This window comes from Cyrtonyx montezumae, unplaced genomic scaffold (genome assembly GCF_038088225.1).
Source record: "Cyrtonyx montezumae isolate F1298 unplaced genomic scaffold, pur_monq_1.0 scaffold_8, whole genome shotgun sequence".
NCBI lineage: Eukaryota > Metazoa > Chordata > Aves > Galliformes > Odontophoridae > Cyrtonyx > Cyrtonyx montezumae.
The window spans coordinates 116001775-116026895 of record NW_027072089.1 but is presented as its reverse complement, the minus strand read 5'-3'; the positions used below and the strand labels follow the sequence as shown (position 1 = coordinate 116026895).

General features: G+C 35.4%; 1 protein-coding gene across 1 annotated transcript in view; it reads right to left on the bottom strand.

Moving 5' to 3' along the window:
- The window catches only part of AGMO (alkylglycerol monooxygenase), a 182658-nt gene that overhangs the window by 77008 nt on the left and 80529 nt on the right, over nucleotides 1-25121 (bottom strand). The window contains exons 6-11 of the mRNA XM_065752692.1: nucleotides 19391-19486; nucleotides 7727-7793; nucleotides 5341-5406; nucleotides 5150-5229; nucleotides 3898-4032; nucleotides 3327-3443 (exon numbers count right to left, since the gene is read on the bottom strand). Of these exons, the coding sequence (XP_065608764.1) occupies nucleotides 3327-3443; nucleotides 3898-4032; nucleotides 5150-5229; nucleotides 5341-5406; nucleotides 7727-7793; nucleotides 19391-19486 (561 nt within the window). The remainder of the gene's footprint in view (nucleotides 1-3326; nucleotides 3444-3897; nucleotides 4033-5149; nucleotides 5230-5340; nucleotides 5407-7726; nucleotides 7794-19390; nucleotides 19487-25121) is intronic.

The window sequence follows — 25121 nt, the reverse complement described above, 5'->3', positions numbered from 1 at the left end:
TAACTTGACAGACAGCCTGCTGTCATATATGAGACACTTTTAACATTCGAATGAAGCATGCTAATACAGTGCTGTAGAATTTGTGTTGTTTGGTGTCTTTGTATGCATTTTATTTTAACAGAGTTCCTAAAAAACTGTAAGTACTTAGTAATATTTCATATATACTACCTTGTCATATGCTATTGAATGGATATATTACTTGTGTTCTCGACTTTCGAGAGCTCTATCATACTGCCGTATACTTTTTGTCTAATTAAAAGTGCTCACATATTCATGGCATTATAATCACAGTAAAAGTTACAGTATCTATCAACAACAAAAAGATATTACAAAATGTGTTTAAGGTAGACTTCATTTTGATTTATGTGATACAAGCAGTTCTGGAGCTATGAGACTTTTGCTTTGAATGTACTGCAGTTTTACACTCCTAGCACTCTCTCTGGGACTGATCCAAATCCTATTACTTCAATGATCTAGATGTGCACAGCTCAGAAATATTTTTTATTCTCTGGATACAGTACAGATCGCTACATAGAAAATAAACACTATATGCTCTCTCCTGTGGAAATATATATATTTGTTCTTTCTTGTTTTGCTCTTTTCATAACTTAAATGTAGGTCATTCATACTGAAGGTATATGGTTGCTCTTTACACATAAGAGAAACTTAACACTTCTACAGGGCGTGAGACCAAACACTGAGCAACTGTAATCACTTGAGAGATGTAATAGCTGTATGCTGTGTCTTATGGCTATTATGAAATGGAACTTACACCTAAAAATGAGGAAAACAGTCAGCTTTCTCCATTTATGGAGCTATGCCACAGTTATGACATAATTCATAGCCAGACAGAAAGTTCCAGTTGTATCCATAGACATTTTATAATTCAGTGTAGTGGAAAACTGATACTGAAGAGAGGTTTTTGCCAAGTAAAGTTATTCATACACAAGCTTCCTTCTTATGACAGCTTTCCCACTGTACTACAGAGTGATGCTGGAACTCTGCCTTGGGACCCGCACTTTCTACACCAATAGTGAAGGTTTATGTCCTGAGATGAAGTGCTTCCAGTCCCCTGTGTTCTCATTCTTACTACCTCATTACCCCACAGTTTTGTGCAGAGAACTTTCTAGTTGTTTTGTTGCAATAAGTTCAAACATAGTAGATGTCCAAGATATTTCCTCTCTGTAATTGCAAATTATAATTATCATATGGGGTTTGGGTGCATTTTTCAACTCATTACATTCAACTCATTACATTTCAACTCATTACTCATACTAATTCTTAAACAGCTGCAGATATCAGCATAGAAAATAATATGGACCAACCATTTTTCCTTCCAGGACCAGAGAAATACAGAAAGAGAAAATAAAATATATGAAAAATTTCACAAATGAACTCCTTAGTTCTTGCTGTTAAAAGCGATATCGACATAGAAAATAAACAAACACCTTATTTTATCCCTAGGGAAATGTGACTTTTTGCATGTATGCAGGAATTTAGAAGCATATCCTGAAAATGTTGCAGAGGTTTTTCTCAATATATGTGCATAGCAATCACTGGCATTGTATATCATGTACATATGGTAGATATTTATACTCATCTTTGCATTAATTTCCTTTCTTCAGAAATTTCTCAGTATAGACTAAACCTTATATGGTTTTATAACCTCTAAATTCTACACAACGTGACCTTCATAGTGAAGATAATGGTACATACTGTAACTTATACTAATTAGTAGAGTAGGCCTAAACAAGATTGAGTAGTATCTAAATGGGGGCTGTGAGAAAGAAGTGGGCAGACTCTTTAGCAGGATTTGTTGTGGTAGGACAAAGGGAAATGGTTTCATACCAAAAGAAGTGATATTTAAATAGGATGTAAGGAAATAGGGTTTTTTTTATGGTAAAGGCAGTGAAGCACTGGAACAGATTGTCCAGAGAGGTGGTGGATGCTCTATATTTGAAGACATTCAAGGTCAGGTTGGATGGGGCTCTGAGCAATCTAATCTAGCTGTGGACAACTCTGCTTGCTACAGAAAAGTTGGAGTAATCTAAATTTTAAAGTCCCTTCTGAATGAAATGATTCTATGATTGTATAATTCCTGAGATGTATTTCTATTGGAATGATACACACAACACTTTTTAAACGTTTGTCTAAAACAGTTTTAATCTATTCGTCTGATGTGGTACTCAGAACACATCTAAACATTAAATAAATAAATAAACAGCAGCAACAAAAAAGAGCTGCTATTAGCCTGCTGTTTTTTTCTCTTAAGAAATTATTTTACTCCAAGTCTCTTCTTGCAATTGAATGCAAGTCAGAAAATTAAAATTTCAACAACTAGACAAGACTTCTGAAAACTAAATTATTCTTGCAATTAATCATAGAATCATAGAATCACCAAGGTTGGAAAAGAGCTGCAAGATCATCAAGCCCAACTGTCCACCTACCACCAATAGTTCTCACTAAACCATGTTCCTCAACACAATGTATTCTCCCTTGAATACCTCCAGGGTCAGTGACTCCACCACCTCCTGGGTAGCCCATTCCAGCATCTGACCACTCTGTTAGAGAAGAGGTACTTCCTAACATCCAGTCTGAATCTCCCCTGGCACATCTTGAAGCCACTCCCTCTGCTCCTATCACTAGTTACAAGTGGCCAACCCCCAGCTCACTACAACTTCCAGGTCTCCCCTGAGCCTCCTTTCCTCCAGACTGAATTCTTCAGCATCCTTCAAGAATAAGCACAGCTAGTTATAAGAGACTTACATCAGAAATCTGTTGCTTGACCAGATTCAGACATCATTCAAGGCATCAGGGTACATGATATATAGATATGATATATACATGATATACATAGAGAGGAGCTACCTCCAATGCACAGGGACCAGTGACAGACAAGTGGAGAGGAACATGGACTGAGGGAAAAGGCTTGGACAAAATTGTCCTCTAAAAATCTAACCAACCTTGACATCTTAAAACCTACGCAACTTCAAATCTGAGATACGTTCTTCTTTTAAGGAGATCCTAAAGCCTGATCTAGATGCTTACTTTTTCTACAAAACAGCTATTATTTTAATTTAATTGCATAATTAATTGATTTACTAAATATTATAGTAAATATTTTTAATATACATTTAATACTATATAATTAAATAGTTACACATTTATTATTAAACTTTTACAGCATCTAGTTATGATTAGAATATTTTACATAGGATATGAGTCAGGCCCTACAGTTTCTACTCTATGCTTTATTACCTAAGGACATTTTGTGTTATATTACTATCATCATGAAATACTGTTAGCTAAAGATATTAATTACTTACAGTCACAGTAGCAAGAAGATCAATATACATCTCCATTATTACAACAAAATGTACCACTGCGTAGCAGTTAATATAAAATGGTACACTTGGATTGAAGGGAACTTCGTTTCCAGTAACCTATATGAAGCAATACAGATAACAGCCTTCAACAGTGATCCACTGTAGCCTCTTATTCCTTAGTATTCCTTAAAATTATAAACACAAAAAAGATTAAGGAACATAGATAATTACACAGAGATAATCTACAATCTAACATACATACTGACTAGTGTTTCACTGTGTGTGTGTGTGCATGTTCACAGCTGAAAGAAAAAGAGAAATTACTCTATAGAACTATTTTGAAAATCTCTTTAGGAAATGAATAATGAAAAGATAAACAAAAAGATATATTTTTCCTTCAAATAAAAAGAAAAACACAAGTAAAACATTCATTTCCTTCAGTCTTTTCCCTTTATGACTGCTAATTTGCTAATTTAAAATAGCATGTGTAGAGTTCTTAACATTGATCCAGTAGCATTAAGAGGTCCAAGTAAATTACACAAAACTGAAACCCTCTACATGTTATATTTACCACTGGGATTTCCTCAGGAAGGCCAAGTCTAGGTTTGCCTGGTCCCCAGCCTGGCCCTTTGAATATGACAGAAAGCTTATTGCAGAATCCAGGTGTGGCCCAAAACGTATTCCAAACAAGAGCCAAGGGACGTAACTTAAAAAAAGAGCAAGTGATTTTTCATTGTTAGTAACATAAAATTTATTAAAACATTACATTTTCCTCATTCTTAGCTTTCAAATAAATTTCTTTTTGCAAGTCTGTAAAGAGAATATATTAAAAAGAGGTGAAGACAGAGGTTCAGAAAACCTGAGTAAAAAAGGCAGGAGCAATATCAGGTCCTTGGTTTATAGTGAGGATTACAATGGCCTCTACTCAGAGGAAGATCTCTCTTTCCTATAAGCAATCCAGAACACTTAACAGTATTTTGTATAGTTATATGTATTATGGCTTTAAACTAAAATTTTGTTACTGGGACCTTGACATGACATGATCTCAATTCCTAAATTACTCAGTGCTGACTGGAATGTATGTAACAATGAAGACTGTGGATATCCTTCCAGCTTCCAGCCCAGACACTCCTTCAGGTAGAATTTCTAATTATTTGAGATGCCTAGTGGAGTGAACAGCCATAAAAGTCCCCATTAAATAGAGACTTCTATACTCCTAAGTTCTGGACAATTTTATGGAGAATTTTTTATCTAGACAAAGTGAATCTTGAACCATGAAATCCACCAAGAAGGATCACACTAAGCACTTTTTCTTCTTTTTCCTTTCTTTTACAAACAGCTTTTACTGAAAACATGATGGCTGCTATATAACACTGTCAACACAAATCAGTCTGAAGTATCTTGAAGATCAAATATACAAAAGAGATAAAAAATAAAGCTATCACACCATGGGATTACTTATGAAATAGCAATATTTAGAGAAGACATAACAGATTTTATTTTCTGTCAGTGCTTCTCTACATAATGCTCTGTGTATGTCAAAACAGAAAGTATTCACTGAGTAAGTCATAGACCTGCTCCACACTAATTAGTTAGCAATTTTACTGTATTGTGCTTTCATAATGGCTCTTCATGCCCTGTATATGTTCAGTGCAGCAATAATGAAATACTGAAGACACTGTGGATAGTGAATTGACTATGTACCAATGCAGAGTTAACCTCAATTAAGCTTGAAAGGAGTTTCTTTTGAACAACAAAACTGTTTCTGAGAGTTTGTTGAAGATAACAGAAGATATCAGAATCAGTGATACAAAGGATAGCACCTGGAGCAGGATGGGTTCAAATGAATTTACTGGATGTGTCAAGCCATACACAACTTTAGCATCTTCTGTCTCAAATGTTCCTGAAGGAAAAAATAAAAATAAAAATATCACAATTAAAAATATGTACATTTTGACTGACACACTAACTGAACATGAGGGAGAACAGCTTGTTTTTGTTTGGTTTTACTTACCAAATATCCTGTCCCAGATAATGAGCGTGCCACCATAATTTTTGTCAATGCAGTAAGGATTTCTACCTGTAATAAAAATGATCGATAAGTCATTGCATATTTAAGAATACATACAAGTGAATTATAAAAGGATATCTAGCACCAAGTTCTAATCTAAAAAATAGTGATAAGGAGTAAATTAGCAAGTTTGCTGATGATGCAAAACTGGAAGGAGTAGCTGACACACAAGAAGGCTGTGCTGCCATTCTTTGAAACCTAGGCCTGGAGAGAGTTGGGCCTGGAAAAGAAACCTTGAAAGTTTCAGTAATGGCAAGTCCATAGTCCTGCACCTTGAGAATAACTGCATGCATCAGTACAGGTTAGGGTCTGAGCTGCTGGAATGAAGCTCTGCAGAGAAGGACTTGGGTGTCTTGGTGAACAACAGGTTGGCCATGAGCCAGCAGTTTATCCTTGTGGCCAAGGTTCATGATATCCTGGGATGCATTAAAAAAATCCTGGCCAGCAGGTCAAGAGAGGTGATCCTTTCCCCTCTACTCTGCCCTGGTGCAGCCACATCTGGTGTACTGTGTCAGTTCTGTGCTCCTCAGTTCAAAAAAGACAGGGAACTTCTAAAGAGAGTGCAACAAAGGGATACAAAGATGATGAAAGACCTGGAGCATCCCTTATGAGGTAACGCTGAGACGCCTGAGACTCTTCAGCTTGAATAAGAATGAGGGGGGATCTTATGCTTACCAAAAAAAAGGTAGGTGTCAAGAGGAAGGGGTCAGCCCTTTTTCAGTAGTGTTCAGTGACAGGATAGGGAATAACAGGCTCAACATGGAATACAGGAAATTCCATAACATAAGAAAAGAACTTTACTTAGAGGTTGACAGAGCACTGGAACAAGATGCCCAGAGAGGCTGCAGACTTTCCTTCTCTGGAGAAATTCAAAACCTGCCTGGATGTTTTCCTGAGCAACCTATTTAAGTGAACCCGCTTTAGTAGGGGGTTGGACTAGATGATCTCTAGAGGTGCCTTCCAGCCCCTACAATACTGTAACTCTGAATAGTAGGTTAGCTACCTTTTACATATTTGCAGCTTCTTTTTTCTGACAAAGCTGTCTTCATACTCAGATTCAAATATATGAATGTAATATGTCATACATAAAATTTCTGTGAAATAAACAATTAATTTGTAGAGTAAATCCACCTAAAATATATTTATAAAGGAAAATTAAAGAGATAATGAAAAATCACCTCATTCATTTATACCCAAGAAAACGTGTGCAAATACATTTATGCACAATCATCTCATTATTATCCTTCAGCTATCTCTATGTTCTATGCTGTATATCTAGTCCTGTCTCTACTATTACATTCAGGGTGATACTTCAATATATTTATTAGGGAACGCACTTGTATATGAAATATCAATCAAACATTTGAGCAAAATCAAACTGTGGAGTTTGGAGCAAATGTACAATACTTGATTCTGCTCAACTCTGATCAGGATCAGGTTCAGAGGATTAGTCTGGATTTACAGCAGACCAAATAAGAGCAGACTGTTTCCCTCCAGGATTACCAGTACTTGTGCAAATTTTAAGGATTAGATAGTTACAGCACCACAACCTTTTAAAAAAGTCTACACAGTGCTATAAACACTACACATGGAGGATATAATAAATATTAATAACATCCTCTGTATGAATGACTGCACTTTAGTCTGTTTCAAATTATTTCGCTCCTCCATTCCCATTATTTTCTTCTTGTTATCTCTGCACTCTGAATGAGCCAATGACATATATGAAACCCACCTTTATTCCCCAGATATGTAATGGCATTTTTCATTACTCAGTCATTAATCAAATTTATTACCATCTTTAATTGATCTGAATATTGATGGAAATTCGTATCAGCTGACAAGTATGTGTGTGAAGTGATATGTTTTAACCGTTCAGATAGTTGAAACTAAATTCCAACAAAAATTTAACAGCTCTATTTCAAAAAGAAAATCGTGTTTTACTACATATTTAGGGAATGAATTTGAATGCAAGAGCAACTGTTATTGACAAGATCACTATGTTTTAGCAGTCAGGAAAAGGGAGATATTTTTCTGTCATTTTTTATATTTACAAAACTATTTTGTTCAAAATCTTCAAATAGTCTTCATTTCTGATCATTAATTAACCTAATAGGTGAAAATTTAAAAATTAAATATAAGTTCAAAAAAATGTTTTTTATTATTAATACCATGTAACTTCTCACACAACAAGGGCTATTTTTGGAGCATTTTTCAAAATTAAAATCCTTGTGCAAAACTAAAATACAATTTTCATTCTTATTATAGTCCAAATACTGAATATGAAGAAAAGTCCATTGAGGAATTAGAGGTTATGCTTTTAACTTACCATGATGAACTCTGTGATGACTAGGAGTATTAAGAATCCACTCCAAAGGACCAATATTAGTGATAACCTTGAAAAGAAATAATGCTTATCTGAATTTGAAAATGCTGTATAAAATCAATTAGAAGGAAGGAAGAGAAAAGGGTGAAAGGCATAAAGATGTTTATCTTCAGGAGACTTACCTAAAAAGATGAGAAAACAATTTATTTATTTGTTTGCTTTAACATGTGTTAATTAGTAGAATTTTCAAAGGAAAAAAAAAGAAAAAGAAACCTAGTGAAATGCAAGTTAAAAATCGAGTTACTTTTTGACCAATCAGCACACATTCTTCTTATCTTTTATTATGAGTTTATGATTCTATACAGATAACTTCACACAATTTTTATCTGTATCCATTGACATAGCTTGGTAAGTAATGTAACTAAGATCCCAGCAATGTGAATACTCAGCCAAGGCAAATAGTTGACAGTGTCCCAGAAACAAGCTCCTTCAGTATCTTTCACTACTTCTTCCTTCTACCACCATCCTTTTTATACCCTAGCAGAAATGACGTAGCGCAACAAACCTCTCATTAAAGAACTGATGCAAGTTGAAACTATTTGTTTCATTTTTCTAAATGAGTTTAACTGGATTGGTTCTTGAATCCAATCCAATGTGATCACAAATCCATTGGCACATTTGATAAGAAAGATGCAGCAACAACTCAGCCCAGTGTAAACTCATAGTGAAGCTGAGACAGAGAGAACTGCAACATCTGGAGCATCTGTCCCAAAACCTGTACACACTGGCTGGAAAAGCAGAACACTGGGACAAGTTTGTTTTGTTTAACTCAGAAGCCAAAGACAACACAAGTAGGGCCATTTGTATTTCTCAGTACTCACTCAAAATAAGTTCAAGCCTGAAAAGACCACCAAAAGGTGAGAAACAATTCAACATTCATGCTAGCTCTATTTCCCTCATCTCTCAAGAAGAAAATCCCACTGTATGAATCTATATAAGATGTAACCACTAAATTGAATTAATGAATTAAATGTCATAGATTGAACTGTAGCCTGGCACCGGAGAGAACAGTGATGTATCTATTAGACCACATCTATCTTTGATCTACTAGGTTTCAGTATATTTTTAGTTCAATACTTAAATACTTTTAGGAGGAAAATAAATCAACTCTGTGCCAAGAGAACAGGGAGTAACATTCCTCACTAATAGAAGTTTTCACTTTTAGTCTTCAGGTAGAATTTAATAAAATGCCCTCAGAATAAAGGCTTAGAAGCCTTCAATAACCATCTGATTATTTTCATATTTTCAAATTAAACATCATCCTTTGAAAAGTCCTTATAATACTTAGGTATGATGAAGTAGGACCTCATGTCTGGAGCTTTCTTGAGGATCTCAGTAACTCAAGTAAAATTTTAGACAAATACTTCAAACATTCTAAATAAAGTGGTGTTTTTTTTTTAGAAAATTAATTGTCTCTTGTCCCTTAAAGTTTCCAGTCCACCACATCATCATTTTGGTGGTGATGACAATTGCAAACCAATGGTAATATCTTCCCTGCAGCAATATTACTGACTGATGCCTGAGCATACTTTGCTCCTTTACAAATCCGTGTTGCCTCCATTGCGGAGATGTGTTAGCAACCCACTGGTGGAAATATCATCTTAGATTTTAACCACATGACTTTCAAGCTCAGAGGTGGTACAAAACTCTGTACCTAACTTAGCAAAAAATCCAGCATGTTGAAATTAGTGATCTGTAAATCAATACTTCAACTAAAACACACCAAGAATAGATTTCCACCAGATATTCAAACTGGCACAGTATGCTACTTCTAGAGTTTTCCATTGCTGTCAGGAAGCTTACTCCTATACACTTCATATATTTCTAAAATAGCAAAAAACCAAAACCAACCAACCAAAAAAAAAAACCCAAAACACCTAAAAACCATTGTCAGTGTAAAATTTTCGCATTTATAAATATGTAGTTTATATTTTATAAATACATATTTTATATTTTATGAACATAAATTCATATGATACCAATAGGGATAAATACATAACCCCTGTAACAGTGGATTTTGAAGCCTCCTGCAGTAGCACAATACAAAGAACACTTCAATTTTGTTGACATTTTCTACCTTCTGTCATCTTACCACAGGAGGCAAAACTATGAGCAGATACTTCATCAGAGTAAATTGCAAATGCTAGGATAGTAATGTAATTTTTACAAGGCAAGATTTTACACTCGCTCTGTCTGCAATTTGAGGCTAACAGGAGCCCACTGAAACCATAGTGAAAAAATAACTTTGCAGGAGTTGGCATGTAACAAAATGTAAGGTGGTGGAACAACAATCAGTGTTCAAAAGAATGCCTAGAATGTTACAGAGAAGAGAAAAGCAGTGGTGGATGCTCCAGCTACCAATCAACCTTTTATCTGTCAGTCTACCCTCATTGCTGTGGGGCGGATTTGTGTCCAGTCATTTTCCTTGAAGAACAGTAATCACAGTGCTTTAGGTAAATATAGTAGCAGTAACCAGGCACACTCTGCAGTTGCAAACAATCACCAAGATATATACACTGCCAGGTCTCAGTCATTCAAGACATCCGATCATTTCTTTCTTAAAACACTTTCTATTCAAAATGGCTTTTTAGATTAAACATTTTCAAATTTCTGGAAAAATAATGTCCAATTTAAAAATATAAAAAATATCAAATAAATTCAATATGATATCAGAATAAGTCACATATTTTGTGGCTTACAATTGAGATTTTCATTGGAAAAAGAATATACTTTTGCTATTATAACTTTTTAGGCACTAAATGCTTTATTTCAGTCTCTTCTCTATTACTGGAAATTAGTTTTAAAATTTAAAAATATACAGTGGAAATGTCATGGTCCAATATCTCTACTGCCTTTATTGCAAACCCTATTTCATTGTACTGAAAGGAAAAGGACTCTGCCTGTGGATATAAATAATTCTAGTTTATATCACCATCTTTAAGTTATCTTGCAGGATAGAAAAAAATCTCCAATTAGGCTTAAATTATATATATCAACTCCTTTCCTAGTATGATCTTATGATTATGTCAGAATGTTGACCAATGTGGCTGGGAGAGGAGGGTATACTTGTGTTAGTTTCCTTGATACAGGTAACTATTGTTCTAAATAAAACCCCATTTCCTATTTTCCCTCTTGATTAACACATCATATTCACCTAAGATACCATGTCACTGACCCACAGTGAACTGCAACATTCCAGCAAAACTCTTCCTGTTTGCACTGGAAAACACCTTGCAAATAGATTTGATAAACTACACATGAAACTGACATATGGGTATCTTATGTACATCATTCAGAAAAGTCTTGTAAGATCTCTTCTCAAAACATGTATACCTTTTTCCTTTCTTCCTTTCTTTCTTCCTTTCTTCCTTTTTTCCTCCTTCCTTTCTTCCTTCCTTTCTTCTTTTTTTAAGCTACATATTTTTACGTTATTGCACCAAGGTATTGCTAACCAATAAAGCAGAATTACTGTGAGAACACTTGAAGCAGTTTCAGGAACAGCTTAAAAAAACAGGTAGGCTAAAAGCTGTGTGCTTACAAACTTTCCACAGTTTACTGAATAAAAAAATTCCAGAAGTCAAATCTTCATATAAAGTAACAAATACATATTTTTTCTATAATAGCAGTTCTAATATAAAGATGTTTCCTTTGTGACAGCAATCCCTTGCCTAAAGGAAAAGGAACATCATGCAATCTCTTGTGGCATGTAAGCACGTCCGTTTGTGGTCTCAGAGTTTGTCAGCACCAAGGGAAATCTTTATTGCCTGGTACCTGCACCAATTCAATGTAGTTCTTGTTTAAATAATGAGAAAAAATCGTGACATGAAATCCAAAGGAAACTTTACATCTTGTGTAACAACTCCTCCTGTCACCACTACAACATGAATCTTTGCTTAACTCTGTTTCAACATGAATGTTAGGAAGGAATGTTGACAGAGCAGAGGAGGCAGTGTTACTGTAAAAGCACCGCTAAAAAAAAAACCAAAACAAAAAGAAACCCCTTTTTTCTTCAAGTATAGGAAAATCTGTTTGTAGCAGAGCATGACTTTCAATATCATGGTGTTACTGATGTGCAGGACAGAAGAGGGTAAATTCATCCCTGGAGCATCACTAAGGAGCACTTTGAACTTAACTCTGGCGTTTCAGCTAGACTAGTTGATAGTAGAACAGGTATTTCTTCATCAAAAGTAAAATAAGATTTTTATTCCTGGTATATAAATCTGTATTTCAGACAGTTTTGTGGGGAAATTTAAATATAAGACCTTAATTACATTCCCAATAGAGCTGCTGTGTTAATTCAGGACAACACGTCCATGTATTTATACAGATGGCCCCAGTGATCATATTTGCCATGTGAATTCTCAACAGGGAGGCTAGGGAAAGGCAGAACTCCTAGGATATATGCTTGTCTGCCCAGTTTCACACTTTGAAAACCTCAGCAAACCCTGATTTATACACCGCCAACTGTTTTCCTATCTGATTAGGTTGTTTTCTATTCCAGTAAGCATGTAAAATGGATGTAGCCAAATTTCCACACTGTGGAATGAAAAAACAATATTTATAGTTTAGAAATAAAATAAGCCAAAGGAATCAGGCCTGTTGGGATCATAAAGAGTTTAATAGGGGGGTGAATTTCTGATAAATCTGGATTATAGGAATGGGACGTGAAAGCCTAGTTTTAATGGATAGTCAAGTTCAGGGTTTGTTTATATAATAAACACACAGACTTAAGAAATGTGTTTATAATAAATTATCTTGAAGGCAGACTGCTGTCACTTTTCATTGGTTTACACTTTAACCAGAAGGTAAGGTTTGAATCAAATGGACATCTGACATGAATATTTCAGCTACCACTTTCAGTAAGTGTATGCAATATTTCAAAATTTTTTAAATTGTTTTTAAGGTCTAATTAAGCCTTCTTATAGAAAGATAAGCACACGTTGGATATGTCAGTCAAATTGTCCACTACAATGAAAGAAAACCATCACTAATTTACTGTTTTAATTGCAATATTACAAATAGCAGAGTGCAATGGAAGCCACTCTTCTAGTCATATATCAAGTGAAGCATTTTAAACAAACTCCAGGAGAAAAATTGGTATACAATTTCAGTATTTTTGTAATCAGCTTGACAAATACATGCTGGTGACTGTGGGGAAAAAAAACAGAGAGCAATAAATCATACACCAGCCCTGAAACAAACAAAATATAATGAACTTCACTAAACCTTTTTAAAAAGACAAAAAATACAGTCATCATTCTACACTTCTTTTATTATTTTCCTTTTGAAGGCATAATCAATTAAATTAAATTCTTCATGAATGCAACTATGAGCAAAACCCAAGATTATTAAATGTAACTTTGTTAAAACGTTGAGAAATATATAAAAATATATTTATAAATATAAATATATATATGTTCTTTTTTTCTGGAGTTTGGTCTCACTAACTTATCTTCACATTAATTTAGTATCCTTTCAGTATTTTATTAACTTTAATTGGTAAATAGATTGTTAAAATTGTTCTGCAGAATGCAGAATGTACTGAAATGTATTCTGTCTCTAAGTATCTCATTTCACATGCATCTTGATAGTTCTCAGACAGAATAGCCATGAGTAATCTAAATAAAATTCTTCAAATAAAATTTTTGGTTTTAGGGTTTTTAAAGGTAGATTAATAATAGAGAGACCCAATACTGCTAAATTAAAAATTTCAGAGCTGTATCTTGCAAGAATAGTCTTTAATGCAAGGAGCAGAAGTCAACAATCAAACTCAAGGACTTAATTATTAGGATGATAAATCAAGTTTCTGCTTATATTCTTGTCCATATTCTTCATTTCTGGCCTCACTAGTGATCCAACTCCAGCAGGAGAAGGGAAGGGTTCCTCTGCTGGATATTGCCAATCCATCACACACTTCCAAATCAAGTTGATTATTGAGTAGGTAGTTCTTGAATGAAAATGATCACAGCTCCTAAGCTGCATGGTAAATTGCAGAATTAATTAAGGAAGCTCAGGGAACTAGTCAGATCATTTAAATGATTCAGATATTTTTAAGACCTTCTCTATTCATGAGCTTAACTAAAAGAGGAGCTAGATAAGAAACAGTTAAGTTACCATAGAATTGCATAGGTTGGAAAGGACCTATGAGACAATCTAGTTCCAAACCCCAGTGTTATAAACAGGGTTACCAACCACCACATCAGGCTTCTAATATCTAACCCAGGAATACTCTCATAGGAATGTTTTATTTCCTCTCTCCTACATTATTCCTTAAATACAGAAAAAAAAAATTGACTTGAATGTTTTAGATATTTAGAAAGATCATACTTTTCCTCCATCCAGGGGGAAGTGAAGCATGGAAAAGTGGAACACTGTTTGCACTTATTGCTTGTATTACTGCTTAGTGATAGTGCTGCTTGCTTTGTACTTTTCTGCTCCCTGGCAACTGCAATGACAGTAAGACTTCCATCTTCTAGGCTGGTCTGAAAACCTAATAAGTCATTTTTGTCAGATACACTGGGCTGAAGTAGTGAGATCTATTTGTTTCCTGGAATCATGTTTGAGTTCTATTGTTTTTATCAAGTATACTATTTGGACCTACAAAAGCCATGTCTGGATTAAATGAAGTATTTTTATCTCTCTGGTATTTATTGATATATTTTCTCTCTCCTTCTCCCCATGGTAAATGCTTGAGTTGGCAATTTGTGGCAGATAAAACTGAGTTTTTGAGGACTAGAACTTTCTTTTGCAAAACAAAATTTTTGTTCTTTATGCAAATCAGTGATTAGTTAATTCCCAACTAGTTTTAGAATGATTTTTCTATCTTTGTAACAGTGAAAAACATCCAGCTTCTGTGGAAGAATGTCAGGCAGCATAGGTTGTTTCTGGCAACCCCAGTTCAATCATAGGGGGCATTGAGAGTTATCAGGTAAAAACTTGAATATCAGACTAGGAGATTGGCTGTATATCGCCTCTAAATTGCATCCATTCTTCTGATGACCTTTTGCAAAAGTCTCATGAACAGTAACTTTTTAGATGAATCCCTAGTAACTTGAATACGACAGCTGTGTGTGTTTCTGATTTGAAGCAGCACATCAAACAGACTCATATATTTTTGGCTATAGTGGCTGAATTAAATAGAAGGTGGTTCTTTCACTGAATGAGCCAATATATTAGAATATAGAAAATGAAAGATTTTGTTGGCATATGTTATTTGAATTTAAAGTGAACTTCCAGGGAAAAATTGAAGAGACTTCAACTTCACAATTATACGGAACATCTTAGATTATTACTGATTTTACCTTTTACTGACAACATTGGCTATTTAAAAAATGACAAAAAAAAAACCCAAACCCAACAACTACACTAAACATCAATAAACAAACAAACAAATAAATAGATAGATAAAAACACCACTTTGCTTTTCATCTTAGTGAGGGAACAATTAGTTAATCACACTTGGTTTCCACTGTTATCCAGTACACTTACATTCAAGAACATTTGCAAAATCTTCTACACATTAAATTTGTTTAATTACTGACCATATAGGGACTATTTACAGTACAATACATTAAGCACGTGTGCCTTTACAAATCTTTAGCCTTGGAATGATTACTTTTTAAACCCACCAGGAGATATCTCAATTTTGCACACTATTGAAGAATTTAGTTTATTACCAAAATCTTTCTCCCCTTCAACAGAACAACCACAAAAATCAAAAGCATCCTTTTCCCTGCAAAAATTCAAAGCACATTACAGTCAACTAATTTTGTTGAAATGCTTTTTTAATACAAAATCTCATTTTCAGTTTTAAGGTATAGATTTCTAAGTTGCTTAAAAATTGCTAAACTATTGAAAATATTTTAAATAACCCTTTTTATACATTTGCTTCTGCATTCCTTTATTGCTTATTTAAAAGAGACTGGAGCATACTATGTGCAAAAGGTTGGCATTAGAAAATGGAAAAATTGAATATGTAAGAAAAGAAAGGATCAATCTCACTTGTTTGGTCCTGAATATAGAGTATAACAACTTTGTACTGAATCACAGCATCAATGAATGGCTCGTGTTGGAATCAACCTTAAATCTCATGCAGTTCCAACCCCCTGCCTAGGCAGAGTTGCCACCCAACAGACCAGGCCACACAGGACCCCATCCAACCTGGCTTTGAACACCTTAAGGGATAAAGCGTCCACAGCTTCTCTGGGCAGCCTGCATGATTGTCTCACCATCCACTAAGCAAAAATATATAATCTAAGGATTCGTTTAGTTTAAGACCTTTGCTCCTTATCCTCTTGCATATCTTATCTGATGGCTAACAATGCCATTTAAGTATCACATTGTTCTAAATAATTTATAATTCTTCTAACTGCACCCATTAAGTAGTTTCAGTTAAAGAGACATCTATGTCCACTAGATCTTAAAAAAGAGATCTTGATATTGACTTGGTATTCACAAGTATATTGTTACTTAAAAGAACTTTAATGTACTTGTATGTATTTCACTTAATTTTACTACATTTTTTAACGTGCTTAATTTCCTTATTGAATTTGTGCTTCCATTTCAAAATTGAAGATTATTTCTGAATATGACTGTCTTCCTAGGTAAAGAGATGATGGATTTAAGGACTTCAGGACTGGGCCATAACGATTCACATGTGCTGACAGCTTATGTGCTCTGCATGGCCAGAAAAGGAATTCCCACCTTATGAAAATGTGAAGTCTCCACAATTTCTATCGTTTTGATTTTTTTTAAAGAAGACAGAGCATAAGTCAAAGCTAAAGGAAGTCAAGCTTCAACCTGCACACAGCACAGAAGTGCCCTTCTGAAATCACATTCTTTGCTCTCCTATGTGTGCCATAGTTGTGAATTTGTGGGGGAGGTGGCATTAAATATGGCATATTTGGCGTTCTTACACAGCCAGTTTAAGCTTTACTGAATCAGTAAACTCAAAACATTTTGGACTACATCTAGATCGATTTTAATTCCCTTTTGTCAGCCTGCTAAATTGTTTCTCAATCTCTTCCTGCCTGCTTTCAGTCATATTATTCCTGGTTAACCGGAGTGCATCACTTTTATCTGTGTTAATGATACAGGAAGTCTTAAACAATGGAAAAAGAGATGCTTTAAGAAATATGACTTCTATGAGTATGGTTAAAGGCACAGATTACAGTCTTTCCCAAAATTAGAAAATTAAACAGAAACTAATGCATATCAATGATCAAACAGGCAAGCAATAATCTGCCTCCACGATTACTACCAACAGGGATTGATTCAGTTGATATTTTCCAAATACAATTTGACATCTCATAAAAATTACAGCTAAACCAACAGAAACTAATTTCTGTTTTTTTCACAGGTGTCTATCAGGTTATAAACGCATCTAACTTATTGGTTGTTATAAATGCATAACGGAAGGATATAGTTTAATATAAGCCATAGACCCTCAAAATCACCTGTGAAAATAAACTGAAATGGAGTATTTCTGTCTGTCAGTAACAGTCCTGAAACATTTTGTGGCTTTTGAAAAATTAGATTTTTAGTGCTCTTTAACCAAAATTTTATTTTAGTTATTTATTTATTTTTTTAACTTCCCTCATGGTCTAATCGTAGAAACATTTCTCCCTGCCCAGTTAAGGCTGCACCCACTAACTGATTCATTCCACTGGCCTACATAGGACTGGACTGAACCAAAAATTGTTCTCCTTCGATTTACTGGGATCCTGCTTTCATGCACTATTGCAGATTCATTTTTTATCTGTTCTCATCGAAATAAGCAATGATTACAATTATTTCAATATTATTAGGAAAATATCTGTTAGAAAAAGAAATCCAGAGGGAAAAATCTCTAAAAAGTTAAATTGTAACAGTTGTCACAAAACAAATGAAATTGAGCGTAACAGTTAGAAATCAGTTTAACTTCATCAAAAATACTGACTAGTATAAACCACCATGTCTACAATAGCTGCTGCTATTTCCACTCCTTTATATTCTCTTGTTTATTAGGTCCCTACCTTTCAGAGAAGAATAGGGTGTAATTCTATTTCTATTTCGATATAATTTTTGACCTTAAATCATGACTTCAATGTATTTAAACTGATTACAGAATCACAGAATTGTAGGGGTTGGAAGGGACCTCTAGAGATCGTTGAGTCCAACCCCCTGCCAAAGCAGCTCCCTAGCCCAGGTTGCACAGGTAGGCGTCCAGGCGGGTCTGGAACGTCTCCAGAGAAGGAGACTCCACCACCTCTCTGTGCAGCTGTGCCACTGCTCTGTCACTGCACTGTGGAGAAGTTCCCACACACATTTGTGTGGAACTTCCCATGCTTCAGTCTGTGGCCGTTTCCCCTCATCCTGTCACCACTGAGAAGAGTCCAGCCTCACCTCTTTGCCTCCTGCACCTTAGATATTTATAGATGTAGATCAGATACCCACTAAGTCTTCTTTTTTAAGTCTGAACAAACTCAGGTCTCAGCCTTTCCTCATAAGAGAGGAGCCCTTTATCCAGGCCCTTTATCGTCCTTAAATTTTAACCACATCACAATTTCAATATTATTGACTCTAAGAATATGTCTCTTTTGTAAACAACGGTCTATGAGTAGATCAACTGGATCTATATAAAAGATCCTTTGTTTTCCTGCCGACACAATAATTTAGCAGTAAGAAGTGCTTATCTTTTTATTGAGAATGAAATTCATTCCTGTTTAGTCTACTGTCTAAACTTGGCTCATACAGTATGAAAATTGCTTTAAAGTCCTCTGAAGGATTTTTAACTTATTATCACCTAGAATAGCGAATAAATAGAATAATTTTTTTTCCAAAATGATTGTCCTATAGATCCCATAATGAAACTATGGAAGAAAAAAGGGATTTGAATCATCAGAGTAATCAAGAGAGTAAAAGTATTGCAGGGGTAATTAGCCTGCAGCCTAGTAGGGGCTATCAACACACATACTTACTGACATAACGTGGAAAAGTAGCAGGAGGGGGAAGGCAGAAGGCTGTTCAACTACCTGACAAATGTGGGAAACTAATAATTGCACTGGGTTATTAACTTTATATGTATGTAAAATCTATTTTACATATGCACTCATAAAACAAAAAAAAAAAATAGGTGCAGTCATAAATAAATAGCTATCAGAAAACAAAATCTTTTCATCTGAGAACTACATGCACTAAATGGAATAATTTCTGACTCCAATTGCAACTCAAGACAACCTTTAAGAAGCATCTTTTTTTTTTTTTTTTGGATATTTTTCCCTGTAATATTTATCTTAGAAATTAAATCAGTTGCAGTTATCTGCCAGAAATTTTTAATAAGCTGAAAAATAGGAAAATACAGTATTAAAATTCCAAAAAATTTTGATTCCATACAGTTACCATTTTTTCCTTTTTTTTTTTTTTTTAATCTAATTGGGACCAACTGGCCTCATTGCTTCTTATAAACTTAGCAATATATATTCAGAAAAAGGAATAAAAATGAACAGATGTTTCTCTTTAAAGAAGTCAGACAAAGATTTTTCTTACACAATAAATCAGCTGCTAGTGGATTTCCAGGACACTGCTCCAGGCTAAATGTTTAGGCATGGCTTAAAAAAAGGGGTTTACCTCTGTATGTATCCAAAACTGGTAAAGTAGATTAAATTGCAGATGAACAGCAAACACTGATGGTGGAATAAAAAGAGCCATTGGTAAGTTGAACATCTGGAAAATGAAGAAAAAACATGCACTTAGCACTCTATAATTGCGATGATATAATGAAGAATTATCTCAGGATCTCAAAGCACTGCACAAGATAATTTCATCTTTAAATGTCTCTTTAATGTAGGCATTAGATAGAATAGATACTTACTGATTAATTCACTGCTACTAGACATGGAATAGCAAGTGAGATATCATAGAATCATAGGGGTTGGAAGGGACCTCAAGAGATCGAGTCCAACCCCCTGCTAAAGCAGTTTCCTACACCAAGTTGCACAGGTAGGCGTCCAGGTGGGTCTTGAACATCTCCATAGAAGGAGACTCCACAACCCCCCTGTGCAGCTGTGCCACTGCTCCGTCACCCTCACCGTAAAGAAGATCTTGCACACATTTGTGTGGAAACTCCTGTGCTGCAGTTTCTGTCCATTTCCCCTTGTCCTGTCTCCACACACTTCGCCTTGCCACTTTGTCCCCTACACCTCAGATATTTATTAACCTGGATCAGGTCCCCTTTCAGTCTTCTTTTTTCAAGGCTAAACAGACAGAGTTCACTTAGCCTTTCTTCACAGGGGAGATCCTCCAAGCCCTTCACCATCTCTGTGGCCCTGCACTGGACTCTTTCCAAGAGATCCCTGTCTTTTTTATACTGGGGAGCCCAGAACTGGACACAGTACTCCAGATGAGGCCTCACCAGGGAAGAGTAGAGGGGGAGGATCACCTCCCTTGACCTGCTGGCCACGCTCTTTTTAATGCATCCCAAAATGCCACTGGCCCTCTTGGCCATGAGACTGCTGGCTCATGGTCAACCTGTTGTCCACCAGGACACCCAGGTCCCTCTCTACAGACCTCTCCAGCAGGTCATCTCCCAGCCTGTACTGGTGCATGCCATTATTCCTCCCTAGGTGCAAGACTCATGAATTGCTGTGAAAGTTATTTGTCAAAAGTCATAAAGTGAGCAAGCAGTAAAATCAAGAAAAGCATTCAGAAGTCCTGACATTTATTCTCTGAATTACACAGATAGACAGCAACATCTCCTTGATATGAAGGCTTCACTTTTAGGGGAGAATTATCACAGAGTAAACAAGGTGTGAATTTATATCAATATAGCTTTACCATCCCCTTTGAGAACACCAGAAGTGTAAGGCAGTTTTCTCCGCTTTCAAAATTGATTATAAACCCTTATCCTAACTTCCTCACAGCATCTCTCTTAAAACTTGGAAATATTACTGGATTAGAAAGATGTGCTAGCACAGAAGTAGTTTCAGCAAAATGTCTCCTTAGGAAATACAATGGTTTCTTATAAACGGAGAAAAGTCCCAATAATTTCACAATCAATAGCTCAACTGGCTGAGCAATAGGATAAGACTTTCAAGACTTTCACATGTAAAAGTTACCTTTTTTCCTCCCCTTTTTAACCTGACTTTGGATTACACCAGCTGAATTGAGAAGTTAATTCTTCCCTAAATAGATTCAAATTCCTACTGTACTTCTCATAAAATGAGGTCTTGAACTGTCAGAGAAAGCAATTTGATAGCCATGACAGGTCTCCTGAGCTATAAATTCCTTAAACATAGGTGTACAGAAAAACAACAGGCAGTATTTAATGCTGATATTCCTCCCGTTTCTGTCAAGAGGTCTACCCAGTAGGTAAGATATGCTGGGGCTGTGAAACAAATACACTTCTATCTCCATGATGTGATTGATACTCTTAAAAATCACTACAGTGATTTCTCTCCATTAAGAGCCAACAGATAACTCCAACTTGGTCTCCTGGCTTCAACACTGGAAAGAAGCCATTAAAACATAGTAGCTTCAGCATTACCTGGTAGAACTGGGAGAGTGATTTCAAAAGCTACGCTTAAAGACTTGATGATTTACAGATACCCCACAAACTATACTACGTAGTTCCTGTTTAAGTGCCTTGGAAGTTCTTTTCCAAGATGTAAAGGATTTCAAAGGTAGTGGAAGGACTACACTGAGCTTCTGGAACCTGGAGAACATCAATTACCATGTTTTAATCAGTCATTGAAGACCGAAGAGTTTGTGTAACATTTTTTGAAACAAACAAACAAAAAATATGCTGAAGTGGTATATTTTACATATTCAGTTCCTAATAATCACTCAATCTCAGTAGACTCACACAAATTCATAGCTACTCTTACTGAAGGTAGGAGCAATAGATGTCATCACAGAGGTGGGGCATTTAGGCATGAAATTGTGAGGTGAGTATGAGACATCTTTTAGAGTTAAATGCTTAATGCAGATCAGACTACCACCAACCTGGACTCCCCGGTATTCAATTACTAAAAGCGCTGTAAGCTCCAAGAAAAGAGGCTGGGAGATATTTGTCTCATGACAGACAGAGGGCTGGCATGTTTTTTCTCAAAATCTTACAACGAAGCCAAGGAAGGTCACGGACACATGGCCAGTAAACTTACTGCAATTTTATCTTATTATTGATTGTACCTGTCTAATGGCATGATAAGAGCAGGAATTTTTTATTTATTTTTTAATAAAAAAGAACAGAGAGAAAGTTGATTGAAAAAAAAAAACGAAAAAACAGATGGTTTTCAGATTATTCATGGAAGTGATTGCAGGATTTAAAGCAGAGTTAGAGATAACATGCTTTTCCCTTTTACCTGGTATTTACAGGTAGCTCAGAGGGGAAGAAAGGATCATCTTTACAATTATTTGGTAGCTCACTTCTCATAATGAGTACTGGAATTTCCCTACTAAATAGTGGGATGAAGGAAGTTTCATGTAAGTAGGTAAAATCGACAAAGCTTTCTTAGCTGCCTCATGTTACCTTGCAATGTAAACTTTATTTTATACAGAAAGGATTTGAAAGATCATTTCTGAAAGCTGAAGCCATAGAGATGAAAACCTTGTACATAAAATAAAAAAAATCTCCCATTTGTGGTTGCACTGCAACAAGATCATCATCAAAAAGAAAAAAAGAATCATATAATAGTTTTTCACTGGAAATACTAATTTATGGAATCAAAACATTTCCTGAAATGTACCAGTTTTCACTAATCTGCAGAAGAAAAGCTTTCCTGGCTCAGAGATGGAATTTCTGGTCAAAACTGAAGAAAAATGTTTGTCACATTCAAATGGTTTCCCAAGTGTCAGTTCAGCAAGAGAAACTGATAGAAAGTCACAGTGAGTGATAACCTGATGGGAAAGGCACTCACTGAGGAAGTGGAGAGAGATGTATGCATCACAGCTGTGTGTCAATAATTAAGGCACTGGCCTTTTTGGAACCGTGTATGTCCACCACATTGCTGAATACTCTCTGAACTGGGCATGCTCTATCTTTCTGTCTTTAATTTTATGTAAAAGCTTATGAATGCTTCCACAAAGAAATGGAAAGATGTGAATATCCCGAAGGTTAGCAGAAGGGTGAAGTTTCCTGAACAGGTCTAAGTGCTGAGCCCATCTCTTTCCAGGCTGTGCTCCTGGAGGCAGCTGATCTCAGCAAAATGGGGATATGGGGCACAGCAATGCTCTGATGCTCTGCAGGAAAACTATCTCCAGCTAGCTAGCTAGTTCACATAAGGTATGCTTTTGTGAAGATTCATCAGGAAATAAAAGATTCTGTGCTGGAATGAAGAGTTACCTGTTTCCCTTCTAAAATTATACACACAGACATTTCCACCACTTTTAAAACAACAGGTATAATTCAAACCTTTAGATCTAAAATAATTAGACAGCTGTGATAAATTTGAAATTAAATCTTACTCTTGGAGGAAAGTTGTATTCAAAGAACTAAGACACATCTTTTCATGGTTCATAAGCTGCATTCTCCTTTCGCAGTTGTGCTTTAACAAAGCACTTCAGCGGTTGAAAAACATGTATATAACATTAGCTTACTGATGTCCACTTAAAAATTAATATAAATTCTTTCCATCATTTTCACTCCAAATGGAATTCAAAACCACCTCTCAGTCTAACAGTAGGTCTGCTTCTCCAAAGCCTCTCCATTGGACAAATGGAAATGCTTTGTGTGCTAATGATTTGAAGTGACAGACATTCAGTTTCAAGGTCACTACAGCTCATGCTGATTATACTTAAAGCACGTTTTTCTCTTCTCTTTCATTTCACATCTTTTTAGTCAGGCCAAGAACAACCCACACAGATCGATATGCTGATTTATTTATCTTACAATGTTTAACTTAAAACACATACAGATTTGGCAACAGAAAAGTCTCACAATCCCACAACATCCACTATGACTTTCTCACAGCACCCACAAAACTGGATAGAAACTGTATTCAGCAGTACAGTTTCAGTGACATCAGACCACTCTCAGAGATTAGCTAAAGATTTGAGTGAGTTTCAGCTTCGAAGCAGATACATTCATGGAGTTCTGGGAACGTCTGGCAGTCCAAAAATAACAGAAGTACAAGAATTAGCAGGAATTGTGTTCACGCACATAAAGGCTTTGGAGAAAGAAAACCAGCCCACCTCTCAAAAGTTCTGGAGAGAAGAAAATCCCCATATCTGCACTAATGAAACCCTTTGGTAAATATCAAATGTTTGGTGGAAAAAAACACTGCAAACAATATTATGGATTCCTATACTGTTTTCCCTTTGCTCAAAGCAAATCAATGTTAAATAAGCATGTTATTTGCCAAGTGATACCAGTGTGGTCCTGAACCTAAGAAAACCAGACATCTTGGCCTCCCTGAATATTCTGTGCTCTCAAAGGCATCATCCTCAGAACCACGCAAGCAGACAAAGTGCTCATACACACCCATCTGTACACACACAGGCTTTTTGTCTCTTTTGAATTATTGTTGTTGTTAAGCATTTGAACATATGGTCCCAATGGGTATATGTTCAAAGGTTAAATCTTTAACATGGCCGTATTTATATAGGAAGCAGAGATGTGACAGAAATATTTCCACTATTGTTCATTATGGCCATTTAAAGTTGAGGCACTGCTGCTAACATCAGATGATTACTTTATGAATAAAATTAACAAGAATATATAGAAAAGAGCTTAAGATACAAAACTAAGGAACAATATCTCTTTCTCAAGTTCCAAAAAACCTGTATTTTTGTTTTTTGGAACCTACTGCTTTAAGTTAAGTTATGCTCTTGAAAACATTATGAACATTATGAACTAAATCCATATTCAGTTATGTGAGCATCAATCCAGTTGTTCATATGCTAGTCATGGAGATTGACAGATGACTTTTTCTACCCACCTACATTCCACTTCAGTGGGGCACAGCTTTTACATATTTTATATATATATATATATACATTATATACATACATATATATGAAACGCTACTTTAAAATCTAATGTAGATAGTTCAAATTCTGAAGTCATTATATTAAAAAAAAAATCTAAGTTAAAAAACAAAAACAACAAAACAACAAAACCATTCAAAAGAGAACATGAGAGAGCAACTGATGAAAAGTGGCAGTTATCCTGAGCCCAAAGCTAAAAATGGGACAGTATGTTCAATTTATGAAGGTATCTGAAAATCTACATTCATAAATCTGTAAATGAGCAATTATCTCATTTTCTGTTTGATGTGTACACAGCTCACCATTTAAATTTTAACTGAAACAAGTCTAGGAAAAAGTGGTGGCATATTTCTCTGACTTGAGTGCTGACAGATAT